This window comes from Meriones unguiculatus, chromosome 20 (assembly GCF_030254825.1).
Source record: "Meriones unguiculatus strain TT.TT164.6M chromosome 20, Bangor_MerUng_6.1, whole genome shotgun sequence".
Taxonomy (NCBI): domain Eukaryota; kingdom Metazoa; phylum Chordata; class Mammalia; order Rodentia; family Muridae; genus Meriones; species Meriones unguiculatus.
Window position 1 is genome coordinate 73,121,860 of NC_083367.1, and position 19,895 is coordinate 73,141,754.

A 19,895-nucleotide genomic window follows, 5' to 3' on the forward strand; every position below is an offset into this window, starting at 1 on the left:
ACCATTCTGGTATACAGTAAAAGAAATATATATGAATCATTGCCTGTGATTGTATAGATAGGCTAAAATTACAAAGAACTCTGATTTTCTACATGGACTATGTTAATAGCATTTGAATTTGCCTGCTAAAAGCATATAATAATAATAATAATAATAATAATAATAATAATAATAATAAAATTTAAACATAGCATTTCATTGGGGCAAAATAGTAACAGTAATAGAAAAAGAATTTATCATTGTCATTGTTTTATATCTTGAAAGTATTGTTCAATAAATTTAATTAATGGAGACATTATTGAGAATTTATTTAAAAAGCAGGATTGTAAGTGTTGCTTGGTGGCTGATACCAGCTATCTCAGCAGATGGGAGGTGAGAACAGGACAGTCCAAGGCCATCCTACATTGTCTACATTGTGAGTTCAAGGCCAACCATGCAAATGAGACCCAGTCTCCAAAACAACTTAGCAGAAGCAAAACAATATTACAGCCTCTGCTCCCAGGTGGATTCAGGAGGCCAAGGAAACGGGGACTGGGACATGGGAAGCAGGGATTTGAAGTGCCCACATGTTTGTGCTGGTGTTTTGCTGTATCCCCACAGTCTAAGAAGCTCTAACTTAGATACTAATCATGTGAATGAAAATATAAAGCTCAGTGAAGCATAAAAACAAAAGCATTTTTCACATATATACAATGATAACAATTGGGGTGAAATTACTGGTCTCTTTATATGTGTTATCTGTTTATTAGAGGGAGATAAAAGGACAGAGACTGAGGGAGGTTGCCCACAACATTTGTATTTCAAGTAGGGAACAACAGCTAAATTGCTTCTTTCTCTCCTCTTGCGAGCCAAAGAATTATGGAAATTGAAAAGTACTTGGAAAGATGTTTTGTGTTCCTTCATCCTGCCATTACAGCCAGATGGAATGGGAAACCAACCTCTCTCCTTTATGTACCATTCCTAGTGAGACCCAATATATTGTCTATTTGCTGATGTCAAAAAAAAAACAAAAACAAACAAACAAAAAAAAAACCTTGTACAAGTAGCTGGGAATCCAGGCTGAACATGATGTGAATACTTTCCTGAGAAATAATATTCTGGTGTGAAAATCACAATTAATTATTTAATGTGACAGTACTGGACCTAGAACTTCATAATTAGGCAAACACTCCACCATTTAGCCTGTATGCTAAACTGGGGTTTTGTTGTTTTTGTTTGTTTTAGCTCTTTATTTTGAGAAAGGGTCTCACTAAAGAGCCCATGCTGGCCTTGAACCTAATCTGTAGCCCAGAAAGGTCTTGAACTTCAGGACCTCCTGATTTAGCCTCTTGAATTTTGGGGATTTCAGGCCTGTATCACTAAAGACAGTTTCAAAAAATCAGAATTTTAAATATTAGAGGTCCTGAGGAAATGGGTTGCCTCTAAAAAGTAATAAAGGAAAAGGTTCCGATGGACCCATGAAAAGAAGGAAAGGAATCTCTTTAACAAGATAGGAAAATAAAATGGCTCTAGAGTAAAAAGAAAGCATTATGGTAGAGAGGAGAGAGCAAAGAGGGAACAGCAATGGAGGGCAAAAGCATGTTTGCAGCAGATCACACTGAATCAACAGAAGGGAGCCAGTTGTGTTTTTAGAAACATTATTTCTAAATCTTTGCAGGTTAAGTAAAGGATAGATAAGAATAAGTACAGCATGAGAACTGGAGAAGAAATTTCAAAATCAAAACAAAAAATGTTTGTGTCTGGAAATGGACAAGAATGAGAGGGTTGGGTGTGCATATCTTGTCGGAAATAATTTACTTGAATTCTTTACTAATGGTAATGCGCGAGTACACACACACACACACACACACACACACACACACACACACTGGTGTGGATGGAGCCCTCCAGGCTTGGGGTTGCTTAAAAAGAGGTAAAAGTTCTTCTCCTAGTTGAGAGACAGGAGATTTCTATCAACTGGAAAACCAGTAGCCACCAATCCATCATATGCTGGCAAAAATAGCCCATCTGGGAAGTGTTGTGTTTTAGCAATTGCCTGCTAAGCAGCAGCCCTACAAGGGGCTCCTTGGATGAGACCACTGAAGAACCAATGAAAATCATTGAATTCCACCTTCAATCTGGCTGCCCAGCTACCCTACTGACAATCTCCCATAGAAGGCTAAGCCTCCCAGAGAACATCTGAGATTACCCAAGCAGACTAAATATAGTGGGATTTTTTGTTTTGTTTTGTTTGTTTTTGTTTTGTTTTTGTAAATTCTGGTTTCTTATTTTAATAGGAAGGATAAATGAACTCGAATACACAGCAGCTCTAATGACTTACCATCCAGTAAAGCTTTACAACATATTTCCCGTAGCTGTTAAACAAAGGCACATGGCCCTTCACGGCTTTGCAGAGAGAATATATGTGTTCCCAGGGTTTCCAGAGCAGAATAGGAATCTCTGCTGAGTTTCCTTTATAGTAACTGTTCAGAATCCCTCCATTGAATATCTTCCACACAGCATAGATTTCACTGATAATCCACCGCATAAGCTGAACACAAAGCAACAAGAGCCACTAGTGTTGACAGGTTACTTTAAAATGATACTGCAGTTTTAAGTAAAATATAATAAAACTATGTTTCTAAGAGTAATAAATTTTACAAGAAGTATATTCATCTTTTTATTTCAAAGTTACAGAAAAAAATCATAGGTCTTATTTTCATTCTGTAGAGTAGCAATATAAATTAAAATATCTAAAAAAGTTGACTTGGTGCTTATTTTGAGTTAGCCGAGTGCATGTGTTTACATATATATGCATATATATGCATGTATATATATGCACATACATAATACATACACATGCACACACAGTACACAGAATATATGAGATGAAGCACAGCTAACTGCTTCAGAGAAAAGCAAAAAAATTTAAAACTAAGTAAGCTAAATTGGTTGATTTTAACTGTTCTCACCATACAAGCACATATTTTTGATTTGATGAATAGTCCATTGTATTAAATCACTAAAATTACATACCGTAGATACAATTTTTAATTGACAGCTATACTTCATTGAAGTTGAGGGAAGAACAAAAACCATTCAGTTGTACCAGGACTTACAGGTGAGCAATGGTGAGTGCCAATGGCAATTCAGAAGCTGTTTATGTAGATAGGCCTAGAAGCAATTCCTCATTGAGCAGTGGACCCAGTGGTCTACCTACCTCACTGCAGAGTAAATGTTCATTTGGTGAAAACAAATCAAACGTGATTTCATTTTTCACAACTACAGGAGGCTGAAATTTAAAGAGGCATATATTTATTTGTTTAAAAAAGTAAAGGAAATCTAACTTATTAAAAGTACAGTTTTGTGGGAGAAACCGCTTTCTCTGGGGAAGAACACACAAATTGGTTATACCATAAGTTCTGAATGATATAATCCGCTCCAGAATGTTACAGATCACCACACTGTATTAAGGCAATGAAGAGCATGGTAAATCTTCTAGCAGGCTAGCCAAGAGCTAATCCCTGGGGAAACACTTGTGGCCAGACAAAGCCAGATTAGAGTTTACAGCAAAGCCTGAGGGCACATCACACTAGGTCCCCAGCTCTTACAATGTAATTTTTGATCTTATAAAACATCACACAAAGCCATTCCTCCAGAGGAATCAAACCTTTGTACGCATCAGGACCCCTTCTCAGCAGGCAAGAAGGGCCCTTTTTGGTGTTGTAAAGAATAAACTCTGATATCAAGAAGAGTGAACAGCCATTTGTTTACAGGCAAATGTAGCTCCCATGAGGAGGAGCTGGGGCTAGGGCAACCTGACTTACCATATATATATATATATATATATATATATATATATATATATATATATATATTTAGTTAGTTAGTTAGTTATTTCAGTTTATTCATTTTGTATCCCAGCTGTAGCTCCCTCTCTCATCCCCTTCCACTCCCACCTTTCCTCCCTCCTCTCCTCTCATGACCCCGAGTCCACTGATAAGGAAGGTCCTTCTCCTTTTCCATTCCCCTTCCATTGGAAGAGGGAGAAAACGGAACAGGGCAGGAGCCTACCACAGAGGGCCTCTGAAAGACTCTACTCTGCAGGGTATCAAAGCAGATGCTGAAACTCATAGCCAAACTTTGGGCAGAGTGTAGGGAATCTTATGAAAGAAGGTGGAGACAGAAAGACCTGGAGGGGACAGAAGCTTCACAAGGAGAGCAACAGAACCAAAAACTCTGGGCACAGGGGTCTTTTCTGAGACTAATACTCCAACCAAGGACCATGCATGGAGATAACCTAGAACCCCTGCACAAGATGTAGCCCATGGCAGCTCAGTGTCCAAGTGGGTTTCCTAATAATGGGAACAGAGACTATCTCTGACAAGAACTCAGTGGTTGGCTCTTTGATCACTTCCCCCTGAGGGGTGGAGCAGCCTTACCAGACCACAAAGGAAGACAATGCAGACAGTCCTGATGAGACATGACTTTTCTTAAACTACTGCACTGAAAAGCATACATAGGAGTAACATTATACAGATTCAGCTGATTATATATGTTATATTTAGGAATAACATATATACATATATGTCTATGCATATAACAGCAATTAATGAAAAGAAGGGTATGGGGAAGTGTTTAGAGAGAGTAAAGGGAAAGGTAAAAAGAAAAGAAGGTTAGTTGGAGGGAAGGAAAATATCATAGACCAAATCTCATATGAAGTTATTATTTTATGAGTTTTTTTCTCATTGTTTCAACCTTACTTATGAGTATACTTAGTGGCTTACTGTGAGTCTATATATCAAATCTTAAAACCCTATTCTAAAGATTTCTTTAGCTAGACTTTCACTTCCGGATGCTCTGTGTCACTCCATTCTAGCATGATCCATCTATGGGGGACCAACCAGCAGCAGTGTGCAGGCTCATAGCATCTTAGGATGTGGGGGTGGAGAGGTTATCTGCAAATACTGAATTTATTTTTAATACAGATGTAACTCTTAGACCCAATGTTTACTAAAAAGTAAAGAAGATTCTTCACAAAACATCTGTTTAGCCAATTTATAAAAGCATCTTATTGTGTAGAACAACAATGATTAATTTGTGGTAAGCAGACTAAGAATTATTAAAAGCCTATTACTGTCAAGTGCATTACGTGGACAGTGGAGAATTTATATTCACGTCCACTTTGCCTGATATTAAAATTGATTTATAAGCATGTTTTGTGCACAATGGACTTATTTGAAATGTCTCACAAGGAAGCATTCAAAAGATACTTTTGTTTTAGTATATCATTCTGAATGTAGATACAGCTTTTTTCAGTTAGTAAGAGGACTGAATTACATTTTCCTGCATTAGTACCAACTCGAATGGAGGCTAACACTTTGAAGAATAAAAACTACTTTGTGTACTACAGGGCAACAGTAATAAAAACTGCATGGTATTGGCATGGAAACAGAAAGGAGGATCAATGGAACCGCATAGAAGACCCAGAAATAAACCCACACACCTATGAATACTCGATTTTTTACAAAGAAGCCAAATCCATTCAATGGAAAAAAGAACAACAATGATTAATTTGTATCTTCAACAAATGGTGCTGGACCAACTGGATGTCTACATGCAGAAAAATGAAAATAGATCCATATTTATCACCCTGCACAAAACTAAAGTCCAAGTGGATCAAAGACCTCAACATAAAACCAGATACTCTAAATCAGTTGGAAAAAAAAAGTGGGGAACAGCCTAGAACTCATTGGCACAGGAGACAACTTCCTGAACAGAACACCAACAGCACAGGCTCTAAGAGCAATAATCAATAAATGGGACCTCATGAAACTGAAAAGCTTCTGTAAAGCAAAAGACACCGTCATCAAAACAAAACGAATGCCTACAGATTTGGAAAGAATCTTCACTAACCCTTTATCTGAAGAGGCCTAATATCCAGTATATATAAAGAACTAAAGAAGCAACAAACCAAGTAATCCAATTAAAAAATGGGGAACGGAGCTAAACAGAGAATTCTCGAAAGAGGAACATCGAATGGCAGAGAAACACTTAAAGAAATGCTCAACCTCATTAGCCATCAGGGAAATGCAAATCAAAACGACCCTGAGATTTCATCTCACACCCATCACAATGGCCAAGATGAAAAACTCAAGTGACAACACATGCTGGAGAGGTTGTGGAGAAAGGGGAACCCTCCTCCACTGTTGGTGGGAATGTAAACTGGTACAACCACTTTGGAAGTCAATCTGGCACTTTCTCAGACAATTAGGAGTAGTGCTACCTCAAGACCCAGCTATACCACTCCTAGGTATATACCCAAAATTTGCTCAAGTACACAACAAGGACATTTGTTCAACCATATTTGTAGGAGCTTTATTTGTAATAGCCAGAACCTGGAAACAACCCAGATGTCCATCAACAGAGGAATGGATACAGAAATTGTGGTATTTTTACACAATGGAATACTACTCAGCAATCAAAAAGGAGGAAATCATGAAATTTGCAGGCAAATGGTGGGATCTAGAAAAGATCATTCTGAGTGAAGTATCCCAGAAGGAGAAAGACAAACATGGTATATACTTGCTTATATAGACCTATAAGATATGATAAACATAATGAAATCTACACACCTAAAGAAGATAATCAAGAAAGTGGACAAGGGCGAAGATGATCAATCCTCATTTAGAAAGACAAATGGGATGTGCATTGAACGTATGACAGGAGTCTACCGCAAAAGGAATCTGAAAGACTCTAACTAGCAGTGTTTCAAAGCAGACACTAAGACTTATAACCAAACCCTCGGCAGAGTGCAGGGAATCATATGAAAGAAGGGGAGTTAGTATGATATGGAAAGGATAGGAGCTCTACAAGGACCAAATATATCTGGGCACAGGGTCTTTTCTGAGACTGACACTCAACCAAGGACCATCTATGGATATAACCTAGAACTTCTGCTCGGATGTGGCCCGTGGTAGCTCAGTAACCAAATAGTTTTCCAAAGTAAGGGGAACAAGGACTATTTCTAACAGGATCTCAAGGGTAGGCTCTTTGACCTCCCCCCCCCCAGGGGAGGAGCAGTCCTGTTAGGCCTCAGAGGAGGACTTTGCAGCCAGCCCTGAAGATACCTGATAAAACAGGGTCAAATGAAAGGGGAGGAGGTCCTCCCCTATCAGTGGACTTGGAAAGGGGCAGGGAGGAGACCAGGGAGGGAGTGTGGGGTTGGTGAGGGATTGAGGGAGCGGGATACAGCTGGGACACAGAGTTAACAAAATGTAACTAAAAAGAAAAATAAAATTTAAAAAAAGAGAGAAGGATTTAAAAAAAAAAAAAACTACTTTGTGTGGAAACAGTGACTCAACACAAATGCAAACAAGAGTCAGCTCTGTTACAATTTCACTGGTACTAATTAACTTACCCTACTGGTGTTCTAGGCATTCACTGAAAACATTAAGACATTCAGCAAGGGAAAAAATATTAGTTATAATTAAAACCCTAGAGACAAGAAATACACTGAAATTAATGTGACCATTAATATGTTAGACTAGAGTGTCTAAAGTCCTGAAATACATGAGAGCTGTTTAAAGTGAAGGTTATCGCCACAAATGTAGGATTCAGCTGGCTGAGCATGGGGTCTAGAAACAAAGATGGCCAATGGAAGATGCATGGAGGAGCCCTGGACGATGGGAACCCATGTGCAAATCTTTTGGACTGGAAAATTAATTATAATAAGCACTGGAGGAAACAGACCTTCACACCCTGTGATTTCATGCTGAGATGCAGAATCTGCCAGTCAGAAATAATGAATAACTTTGTGCAACATTTTAGTTATAATTTAGCATTTTGGATAGAAGTAGAAAAATCTGTAGACAAAAATACAATAATCTCCTTGACATCTATACAAAAAATTGTTATTATTATACCTCTGTGTGTATGCCTCCACATATGTGTGCTATGACACACAGGTGGTACATGTGGAGGCCAAAGGGCTACCTTGCATGTCTTCCTCAGTCTGGTTTTTAATTCTTTTTCATTCTGGTTTCTGAGTCAGGGTTTTTATTTTCACACCAATTTCACTAACTCTGCTAGGCTGTTTAGCTAGTGAGCTCATGATCAGCCTGTGTATCCCTTTCCAGTGCTGAGTTTAAAAGTATATGTTGTCACATTTGGCTTTTTAAATGGGTTCTGGGGATTGAACTCATTCCCTCATACTTGCACAGAAAGTACCTGATTAACACAACCATCTCCATAGTCCCCCTCCCAGTAAAGGAATTATTAAAGTACACTGATAAATATTAACTTCTCAATTACAGACCAAACAACAAACAAAAATCAAGTCACAGGAAAAATATGTAAATTATTTGAGGACTGCAAACTTTGTTCAATAAGATATTCCATCCTTGTAGGTAATAAGTATTTCATTCAATAATGAAAATAATCCTTACTCGGCTAAATATAAAATCTTGTGGACGTTTCCAAGAAAAGACTTTCAATGATGGGGGTAATTCAATCTTTCCTTCAGGGTCTTCAAAAAAGTGCTAGATAAAAACAAAATAAATAAATCAAACTTTTTATACGGCTTTATTACAATAAAAATCCAATCTTAACAACAACAACAACAAAAAAACCCAACTAGAACAAATGTTAGATCAATATAGAATTTGTGGAGTAGTGTGTGTGTGTGTGTGTGTGTGTGTGTGTTCAGAAATGCCTTGTGAATACTTGGATACTGAAACTCAGACTGGCAGGGAAGAAACTAAGCTAACTGCATTTCTCCAAGTCCAACCACAAGTCTCATCCCCAGCTATGCAGCAGACCACTTGCTTTGGCCTCTGCTCACCCTCTACCCCCATTCCTAGGGGACTAAGCATATTCTAGTGAAACACACTGCTTCCCTCCCTCCTCTGGATCTCTCAGTCCCTTCTCATAGCCCATCCTCTTTTCTGAGAGTCAGTTCCCAATACATAGAAACACATTTTATCTCCAGTGGCCATACCTATCAGGAACTCAGAAGAATTTCTTACCAAGAAACATCCACCCACCATATTCTTCTAACAACCAGAAAGGGCAACAGAAGCTAAGGAACAAAATGCTTACCCAACAAAGAAACAAAACAAATATCTGCACTTAGAATTACAGTATTTTCAAACCCACATGCCTAGACACCAACATAAAAATGCAATCAATAACAACCAAGACAATATGTCTCTGCTAAGGCCCAGCAACTCTGCAACACTAGGGTCCGAGTATTTCAACATAGCTGAAGCATCAGACAAAGACCTTAAAGTAGACTTTATGACTATAATAAAGATCCTTAAAGAAGAAATGAATATATCCCTTAAAGAAATCTATGAACACACATACACATAGTAAACGGAAATGAATAAAAACAGTGTAAGACCCAAAAGTAGACACAGAATTAATAAACAAAACCCAAAGTAAGAAAATCTGAAAAAAAAAATTAGAAACTCAAACAGGAACTTCAAAGAATACAAGAGATGAAAGACAGAATCTCAGGCATTGAAGACATTATAAGAAATGAAATCATGATAAGAAGAAGAAGGAGGAGGAGGAGGAGGAGGAGGAGGAGGAGGAGGAGGGAAAAAACCCAGATTGAAGTAGAGAAAATATTTTCAACAAAATTATAAAAGATAAGTTCCCTAGCCTAAAAAGGAGATTCCTAAAAGAAACAAGAAACATACAGAAAGCCAAATAAACTGGACCAGAAAAGACAGTCTCCTCTAAACGTAATAACCAAAACACTAAATAAATGTACAGAACAAAGAAAGAATATTAAAAGCTACAAGAAAAAAAGACCAAGTAACTTATAAAAAAAGACCTATTAGAATTATACCTGATTTCTCAGTTGATAATCTAAAAGCCAGAAGGGCCTGGATAGATGTTGTACTGACTCTAAAAAAACCACAGATGCCAGCCTAGACTAATACACTTAGCAAAATTTTCAGCGCAAAAGATGGAAAAATAAGACAGCCCATGATAAAACGTAATTTAAGCAATATTTATCTACAAATCTAGTCCTACAGAAGGTGCTAGAAGGAAAACTCTAACTTAAAGAGGTTAGCGTTCATTCAAGAAAACAAAAGTAACAATAATCCAGACCAGCATATCAAAAAAAGAGGACACATACACACACAAATACCACAACAGCAAAATAACACTACTCACTGATATCCCTCAACGTTAATGGTCTTAATTTCTCAATAAAGAACAGACTAACAGTATGGTTGTTAAAAAGGATCCATCCTTCTGCTGCCTCCAAGAAACATACCTTAACATAAAGGATAAAAGGATAGAAAAGATATTCCAAACAAATGGACCTAAGGAGCAAGCTGGTATAGTCATTTTAATATAGTTATACTTCAAACCAAAACTATTCAAAAGAGATAGAGAAGGACAACACAAATTCATCAAAGAAAAATCCACCAAGAGGACATCAAAATTCTTAACATTTATGTGCTAAACACAAGGGTACCCAAGTTCATAAAAAAAAAAAAAAAAAAAAAACACTACTACTGCTTAAATCGCATATTGACCCTCACACACTGAAAGTCGGAGCCTTCTATATACAACTCTCACTAATAAACAGGTCATCCAGACAAAAACTGAACAGGGAAATGCTGGAGCTAACTAACATTATAAACTAAATAGACCTAACAGATATTTACAAAATATTTTACCCAAACACAAAAGAATATAGCTTCTTCTCATCAGCTCATGAAACTTCTCCAAAACTGACTATAAGCGTGAACACAAGGCAAGTCTCAACAGATACAAGAAAATTGAAATAACACTCTGCATCCTGTCTGACCACCACAGATTAAATCTGGGTGTGAATAACAGCAGAAAAGGAAAAAAAGAAGTCTGGGTCTAAAGAGATAAAGAGATAGCCTAACTGTTAAGAGCACTGGCTGCTTTTTCAAAGAACCCGTGTTTAATTCCCAGCACCCACATGGCAGCTCAAAACTGTCTGTAACTCCAGTTTCAGGGGATCTGACACCCATGAAGGCAAAACATCAATGCACATTAAGATGATAGATAGATAGATAGATAGATAGATAGATAGATAGATAGATAGATAAGATAAGATAAGATAGGTAGATAGGTAGTAACTAAAGGAAAGGACAAACTCTGCCTCAGAAAAACCAAACGAAACCAATCAAACAAACAAACAAACAAAACCAGTCTTCAGTTCTAATCAACAGGGGCTGAAGAATCAACTGTGATTACCAAGAGACCAGCAGTATTGAATTGATATCTCTGCTTTATTGGGACAATCGGTGCTAATTAACTGGGGACAAGAGAAATAAATAAGTAGATAGATAGATAGATACATAGATAGATAGATAGATAGATAACCTATAAACTCACAGAAACTCAACAACTCACTACTGAATGAAAAAGAAAAATGGAGCAAGGCAGAAATTAAGAAGGAAATTAAAGACCTAGAATTGAATGAAAACCAATACACAATGTACCCAGACTTAAGAGAGATAATAAAGGTGGCTCAAAGAGGCAAGTTCATAGTACTAAGTGTCTACACAAAAAAGTTGGAGAGATCTCATACTAGCACTTTAATGCCGCACGTAAAGCTCTTGAACAAAATGAAGAAATTAGTCCCCAAAAAGTTAACAGCAATAAATAATCAAATTCAGAGGTAAAATCAATAAAAGAAAAACAACCACAAAACCAAATGCCCATACAAAGATTCACTGAAACAAAAGAGTTGGTTCTTTGAGAAAATCAGTAAGATTGACAGACCCTTATCCAAATTAATGAAAGGCAAAGAGACACTATTTAAATTAACAACATAAGAAAGGAACAGAGGAACATAACAACAGACACTGAGGAAATTCAGAGAGAATCATCAGGATAGACTTTAAAAACTTTGTACTACATCAAACTGGAAAATCTAAAAGAAGTGTATAATTTTCTCAATACATACCATGTACAAAGTTAAATCAAGATCAGATAAGCAATTTAAGTAGGCCTATAACCCCTAGTAAAATAGAAGTAGACATTAAGTGTCTCCCAACCAATAAAATTCCAAGGCCATATAGTTTTAACATAAAATTCTACTAGACTTTCAAAATAGAAATAATGCTAATACTCCTCAAATTATTCCATAAAATAGAAACATACCTTACCATCATTTGATGAGGCCACAATCACCCTGAAACCCAAATCATATAAATACCCAACATCAAAAAAGAACTACAGACCAATTTACCTTATGCACATAGACAAAATGATTCCCAATAAGGTACTTACAAAATAAATCCAAGAACACATAAAAAAGATCATCCACCATGATCTAGTAAGCCTCATTTCAGAGAGGCAGGGATAGTTCAACATACATAAACCTGCAAATATGATCCAGCATATAAACAAACAAAGACAAAAGCCACATAATCATATCATTAAAGGCAGAAAAGGTGTTTGACAAAATTCAACGCTCCTTCATGATAAAATGTCCTAGGCTGGACTCAAACTCGTGATCCTCCTGCCTCTGCCTCCTTCAGCAAATCCTACCGGTGTACACCACCACAACCAGCTATGCTGCGGGACCTGGAAAGGATCATCCTAAGTGAGCTGTCCCAGAAGCAGAACGACACACACGGTATATACTCACTCATATAGACATATAACATAGGATAAACCTACTAAAATCTATACATCTAAAGAAACTAATTAAGAGAGAGGACCTTGACTAAAACGCTCATCAGAAGAAGAAGAAAACAGGAAACAACCTAGAAACTTGCCACAGAGGGCCTCTGAAAGCCTCTGCCCTGCAGACTATCAAAGCAGACGCTGAGACTTACGGCCAACTGTTGGGCAGAGTGCATGGAATCTTATGTAAGAAGTGGGAAATAGTAAGATCTGGAGAGGACAGGAACTCCACAAGGAGAGCAATAGAACCAGAAAATTTGAACACAGGGGTCTTCCCAGAGACTCATACTCCAACCAAGCACCAGGCATGGAGATAACCTAGAACCCCTGCACAGATGTAGCCCATGGCAGTTTAGTATCCAAGTGGGTTACATAGTAATGGGAAGAGGGACTGCCTCTGACAACATCTGATTGGCCTGCTCTTTGATCACCTCCCTCTGAGGGGGGAACAGCCTTGCCAGGCCACAGAAGATGACAATGCAGCCACTCCTGATGTTATCTGATAGACTAAGATCAGAAGGAAGGAGAGGAGGACCTCCTTTATCAGTGGACTTGGGGAGGGGCATTCGTGAAGAAGGGGGAGGGAGGGTGAGACTGGGAGGGGAGGAGGGAGGGGCTTATGGGGGGATACAAAGTGAATAAAGTGTAATTAATAAAATAAAATAAAATTTAAAAATGTCCTAGAAAATTTAGGGATACTAAAAACATACCTCAACATCATCAAGGCAGATTACAACAAGCACACAGCCAATATCAACTTATATGGAGAGAAACTCAAAGAATTCCACTATATTCAGGAACAAGACACTCTCTGTACCTATTCAATATAGTACTTGAAGTCTTACCTAGAGTGAAAAGAGAATGAAAGACATCGACAGTATACAAATTGGAAAAGAAGTCAGAGTATCTTTATTTGCAGATACTATGATAGTATATGAGTGTCCCTAAAAATCCCTCTGGGAAACTTCTACAGCTGACAAATACCTTCAGCAAAGTAGCTTGGTACAAAATTAACTCACAAAAATCAGTAGCCCTCCCTTATACAAATGACAAATGGACTGAGAAAGAAATCAGGGCAGCAACACCGTTCTCAATAGCCTCAAATAATAGAAAATATCTTAGGGTAACTTTATCCAAGCAAATGAAAGACTTACATGAGAAAAAGCTTTAAGACATTGAACACAGACATTGAAGAAGCTATCAAAAGGTGAAAAGATATCCCATGCTCATGTGTCTGTGGACTAACATAGTAAGAATGGACATTCTACCAACAGCAATCTACAGATTTAATGCAATCCTCACCAAAATCCCAACATGATTCTTCACAGATCTTGAAAGGACCATTTTCAGCCTCATAAGGAAACAAACACATACAAACAAACAAGCAAAACAAAACAAAACACAAAGATAGCTAAAACAATTCTGAATAATAAAAGAATTTCAAGCTATACTCAAAAGTTATTGTAATAAAAACAGCATGGTATTGGCATAAAACATTCATCAATGGAATTCAAATGAGGAGGGATGGAAGACAGCAAGAAAACAAGGTCTTCTAAATCAACATGACCAAAGCTCACATGAACTCATAGAGACTGAGGCAACATGCACAGGGCCTGCCTGGGTCTGCACCATGGGTGTCTTAGAGCTGAAGAAGTGAACACACATGGATCCCTAACTCAGAAGCAATCTCCAATTGAAAACCACTTGCAAATGAAAATCTAGATTCCTCCAGAGGAGTCTCACTGGGGAAATAAACTACTCCTAAGGATAAGCTGCTGCATGTTCAGCAGTAGATGGCCAACAGAAAATGAACACAAGACCCCTTTGGAGTTTGCTTGTCTTAAAATGCCCTGTGAGGGCTTTTTCTCTTGTTCTTTTTTTTTTTAACTTTATTACTTTACATATATATATGTATATGTATATGAATATATATTTGTTCTTCTCTTGTTTTAACTATACAGGACCTCTGCATATGTATTATAGCTTTATGGGATTACTGGATATGCAAACAAGTGGGTCTGTTTCTTGTGCCTTCTATTGGGCTCTTTTCCTTCTGTTTGTTTTGTCTAATTCTGGTGTGCTAGAGTTTTCTGTTATTGTTTGTTCAGGTTTTTTGCTTTTTGTTTGTTTGTTTGGTTGGTTTGGTTTAGTTTTTGGTTTTTCAAAACAGGGTTTCTCTGTGTAGCCTTGTAGACCAGGCTGGCCTTGAACTCACAGAAATATGCCTGGCTTTGCCTCTCCAAGGCTGGGATTGCAGGCCTGAGGCACACATCCAGCTGCTGGTTTTTGTTTCATCTTATTGAATTATATTTTATTGTATTTTAATATTACCCCTTAAAAGCATGCGTGTTTTCTAGTGTGGAACAGAGCCTGAATGGTTCCAGACGGGAGAACTGTGATGAGTACAGTGAAAGGAAGCCATCAGCAGGGCACATTATGTGAGGGAAAAGGGTTGATTTTCACTAAAAGAAAAAAATCTAAAAGAATAAAAAAAAGATTGCATGAGTCCTTGCAGAACCTGATTGTTGAATAAAATATGATTGTGGACCATTGGTGACGTTCACTTCAAAATATTCGTATCACAAATATTTTGAAATGCATGCATGATGATCAGAATGGTTAGATTGACCTATGCTGTCTTTGTGTACAACATTATAAAATGATAAATAGTAACATTTAAATTCTGTTAACACAACACAGAGCCTCAAAAGATATTTAATAACAGTAATTCATTACTAACTTTGTTAGCGCTTTAATGTCCAAATTAGCAATGTGTTAATCTCAGCACCCTGCCTAAAATGACAGGACCTTTGAATCAAAGGGTCTGTGAACTCTTTGAGTTCAAATGAGGATGGGATATTATAATGCTTAGCAGGAATTTAAAACTTGTGGGTATCTGGTGTTTGCTTTTGTATGGATATGTGTCTCTGTTGGTGTATGTATCTTTCAGATTTTACAGCAGTAGGCTGGTTTGGGCAACCCCACAGTTAAGCAATGAAGCTGTGAAGTAACCTGATGAATCAATCAAAATTGTGGGGAAACTTTAAGGAAGGAAGCAAAAAGTAAAAATAAAAAAGCCTTTTAGGAGTTCAGAGTACCTTTATCCAATGATAGTGAAAAATATCTTACCTATCAGATTCTAGAATGTATTTGCATTATTAAGACAAAAGTCTATTTGGAAGATAGGAGGAAAACAGAGAATGGAAGAATAGTCTGTTTCGTTTTGTAGCATCTCAGGCCAGTAAAAGGCTGAACATCAGATGCCAAAACGGATACTTTGACTTTTGCTAGAGTCAAATACTGGGTCCCTGTTGTCCAAACCATTTGCCAAACCAGTTCACTTATTTCTCATTTTTTCCTTGGATTTCACGAAGATACTGTCATATTTCTTATCAGCCATATTCCCAGGATAACAAAGCTTTTTTTTGGGGGGGGGATGGGGTGGATGAAGAGGTGGTATAGGGAAGAAGGTGATCAGGAGGAAAAGAAAAGCTCTCCTTTTGGAATGGAAATTGGAGGGAGGGTGGACTTCAAAGTCGTTAACAAGTGTATCTCATTATTAACAAGCTGGGGGTGTAAGTCGGGGAGGGGGGCAACTTGTCTATTGTGCGAGATCCTGGCCTGCATCTCCAGGACTGCAAAACATACCACACCCATCCGCAGCCTCCGCCATGCCTACTTACTAAGATGGGGCTCTTGCCGGTCTTGTCTTTCTCCTTCCCACCTTTGCCTGCGTCCCACTTTTCGGCATTTATGTCTGCCTCGCTCCACTCAGGCCAGATGGGGAACTTTCCCTTCTTCTGTTCGACAGAACCAGGGGCCACACTGCTGCTAAAAGGGTAGATCCTTGAGTGAAGGGGGTTTGAAGAGTCTTAATTAAAATTTCTGGGATTGTGAACTAATAGCATAGCATAAACTGAACAAACTTGACAGTAGAATGTATTGGGTACACTTGTCAGTCAGACTCCATGGACAGGGTTAGGGACAGAGAGGACTCAAAAGAGGTTAGTTCACAAGCAAATTTTAAATATTTATCCCTACTGACTAATATAGGATACTAAAAATTTGGTGTGACTAGTACTACCTAGTTTCATATGAACATATTATAATTTAAATATAATTCATGCTCAGAAAAATTTCTTACAAGAGTAATAGATGTTGAACTATTCTCACAACTATGATTTTCATTTTCCTGTATGAAAAAGTACTAAGTCATCACTATTGTGACACCGCTTCTCAGCCTTTTGACTAAGATCAAAAGTAGCATCACTATTTTGATTTAAAAAACTATTAAATAAAAAGCACTTTCCTTAAGCACCACATTTTATCACCATCAGATCAATGTGAAAATTGTGATTTTTTTGATTAAAAAAATGGAACCACTATTGTATTTTCAATCTATTCTTATGTATGTCCTGTGTCCATAAGTGCTTATCTATTATTTTAATGGTCACATAATATCCATCTTCACTTAACTAAGCATCCATAATTTGAAGTTTCAAATTTTTGGATTTTGATTTTAAAGCTTTTTGTTTTTATAAACAAGACTATGGTAGGATTCATTGTTGTTATAAATCTTCCCAACCCCTTCCCCTCCCCCAACTGCCAAGATCTTTTTCATTTCTAGGACCCTCACTGTCTTCACGAAGCCCCAGGGAAGGAGAATGACTCCATAGTGGAGGCAATTGGGAGACAGGACCTCACAAGCAGCCAAAGAGGCTCAAAATGGACTCTCTTGCTAGCAGGGTCTTTCCTAGGCTCTGCCCCACAGTATTACCCCTGATATTCCTTGGGGTGCTCTAGGCCTCACATGTTAGTGACTTGGCCACTCCAGGTCCCTCTGTAAGTACTTTCTGTGAGGACTACCGTCTTGATATTCCTTCCCAAAGGCTGATGGTGTTTGTGCTAAAGCTAACCCTCCTCAGGAGAACTGAGAACCTGAATTGGTCTCTGCAAAGGACATTTTAACAAAAGGTTGCAAAGCTGTACTTTCACTTAAACCCTCTGAAAAGCAGTAATAGTCTAGATTCAAGCTGGGTCCTTGCTTTGTTGGGGAGGTAGAGAAAATGGTTAGCAAATACTATGTTCTGGGGACATCCACGTTCTGTCTGGGTGGTGACTCATTCCTCTCCCACAGCAACAGTGACCCAGTGTGTGACCCAAACTTCATGCAGAAGTTCCTATTTACAATGCTCAAGGGTTAGGAGCAGTTTCTGCACCCCTCCCTGTCTGCAGCTATGACAGTTCACACTTTTGGTTGAAAAGCTTTCGTTTTTTGTTGTGTCGTGTCCCAGCGCTCTCTGGCAGTGTCTCCTAGAGCAGGCGCCTTTATGACCGCCAGCAGAGGTTGGAGCTCATGCTCCTTTCCTCATTTGTGCTCAGGACCTTTCCCCACATGCATTAAAGCAAAAGATTCCGTGACACTGCCCAGCTTCAGATATGCTGTCATCTTCAATTCTTCCTCATTTTGAGGCCCTGAGTTTCACATTTTTTGAAGATTTATTTTATGTATATGAACACTGTTTTCATGCACAGCAGAAGAGGGAATCAGATTCCATTACAGATGGTTTAAAGCCACAATGTGGTTGCTGGGAATTGAACTCAAGTCCTCTGGAAGAACAGCCAGTGCTCTTGACCGCTGAGCCATATAGGCTTTCTAGTTTTGTTTTTGTTTTAAATCTTAGTCTGCTGCCTGGATGGGAAATAAAGTCTGATAAAATATACAACTTTAAAGAGTATTCCTAAATAGAATGTCAGACTATATAAGAGGATAAGAGGCAAAGAATAAGTTTTCAAGAAAAATATAAAATTCCATACTATTAAAAGAGAAACTTAGGCAAAGGATAAGTCTTTAAAACCTTAAATTGTGGGTGTTGCTGCAGTCTACAGGTTAAAAGAAAAGCTGACTTTGTATTAACAAAAACAAAACAAAACAAAACAAAAAAAAAAACGGAGCTAAGGTTACTCATTAAAAAAATAACAGTTTTTGTTTGTTCGGGGGACAGGGTTTCTCTATGTAATCATGATTGTCCTTGGGACTCCCTATATAGGCAGAAGAGGCTGACCTAGAACTCACAGAGAGAGATCCTGCCTGCCTCTGAATTCTCAGGCACTGGGATTAAAAGTATGAGCCACCACACCCAGTTCTAGAAGGTTGATAGTCTTTAAAACTATTTTTCAGAGGAAGATTTCATTTTTTAAGAAGTAAGGGCTCCTGACTCATCTTTGTTCCCCTCTCCAGTCTGTCACACTTCAACACTTCTTCTTCTTCAAGCTCTTAAGCTTTATAACTAATTGGCTGCCTTTCAATTACATTGAATATTACTTTAAAAGATTCCAGTTAATGGTGTCAAACCAGTCTGTGGGATCACTTATAGTGTTAGACAAACATGACAAATAATGTTCAAGTGCAGCCCAAAGTCAAATATACTATGGACTTTAAATACTCTTGTAGAATGCTGCTTATTACATTCTCAGTATAGTGTGTGTGACTTTGAAGTATGCTTGCAGAATCTAGCAACTGCTCTAGCATAGATGAGATCCTTTTAAGTCTTCAAAGGACATTGTGCCTGGTCTTCAATTCTAAGAACAAGGTTATTTTAAATGTGTTTTATATTTTTAAAAATTTTATGTGTATGAGTGTTTTGGCAGAATGAATGTATGTGTGGCACATGCCTGGTGCCTATGGAACTCAGAAGAGGGCATTGGATCTCCTATAGAGTTTTAGTTGGTTATGAGCTACCATGTATCTACTTAAGAACAGAACCCTGGTCCTCTGCAATAGCAGCGCATACTCTTAGCAGCTGTGCAATAAAGGAAGATTTGGGAACTTGTAACAATAGAAAATACATGTTGCCAAGTTTTGAAAAATTCAAACCAGCAATATCAAAACTAAGAGCTATTCACAGTTAATTTATCTAGCAATATACTCAAGTACTAGTACATGACATCATATCAATAAAAGTACAAGCTGTATCAAGAACTCAAATATACATACATTTAATGGAAACATCTTTTTAAAAACTCATTACAAGTTATTGGAGAAGATTTATGATATAAAATCTGGATATTTCAAATGTTAGAATGGAATATAAAGAAACCCCAAACAAACAACAACAAAAAAAAAACAAACAGAACAACAACAACAAAAGCCCAACAGTGTTTGGAGGGAGGAAACATTTCAGATAAATGAGCAAAATGCTGGATCCTACAGGAGAAATACTAAA

The 19,895-nt window shown here is 37.8% G+C and overlaps 1 protein-coding gene across 1 annotated transcript in view; it reads right to left on the reverse strand.

Annotated features, from left to right (window-relative positions):
• The window catches only part of Adgb (androglobin), a 142,692-nt gene that overhangs the window by 111,208 nt on the left and 11,589 nt on the right, over positions 1-19,895 (reverse strand). The window contains exons 2-5 of the mRNA XM_060373216.1: positions 16,353-16,515; positions 8,427-8,519; positions 3,200-3,271; positions 2,321-2,530 (exon numbers count right to left, since the gene is read on the reverse strand). Coding sequence (XP_060229199.1) covers positions 2,321-2,530; positions 3,200-3,271; positions 8,427-8,519; positions 16,353-16,515 — 538 coding nt within the window. The remainder of the gene's footprint in view (positions 1-2,320; positions 2,531-3,199; positions 3,272-8,426; positions 8,520-16,352; positions 16,516-19,895) is intronic.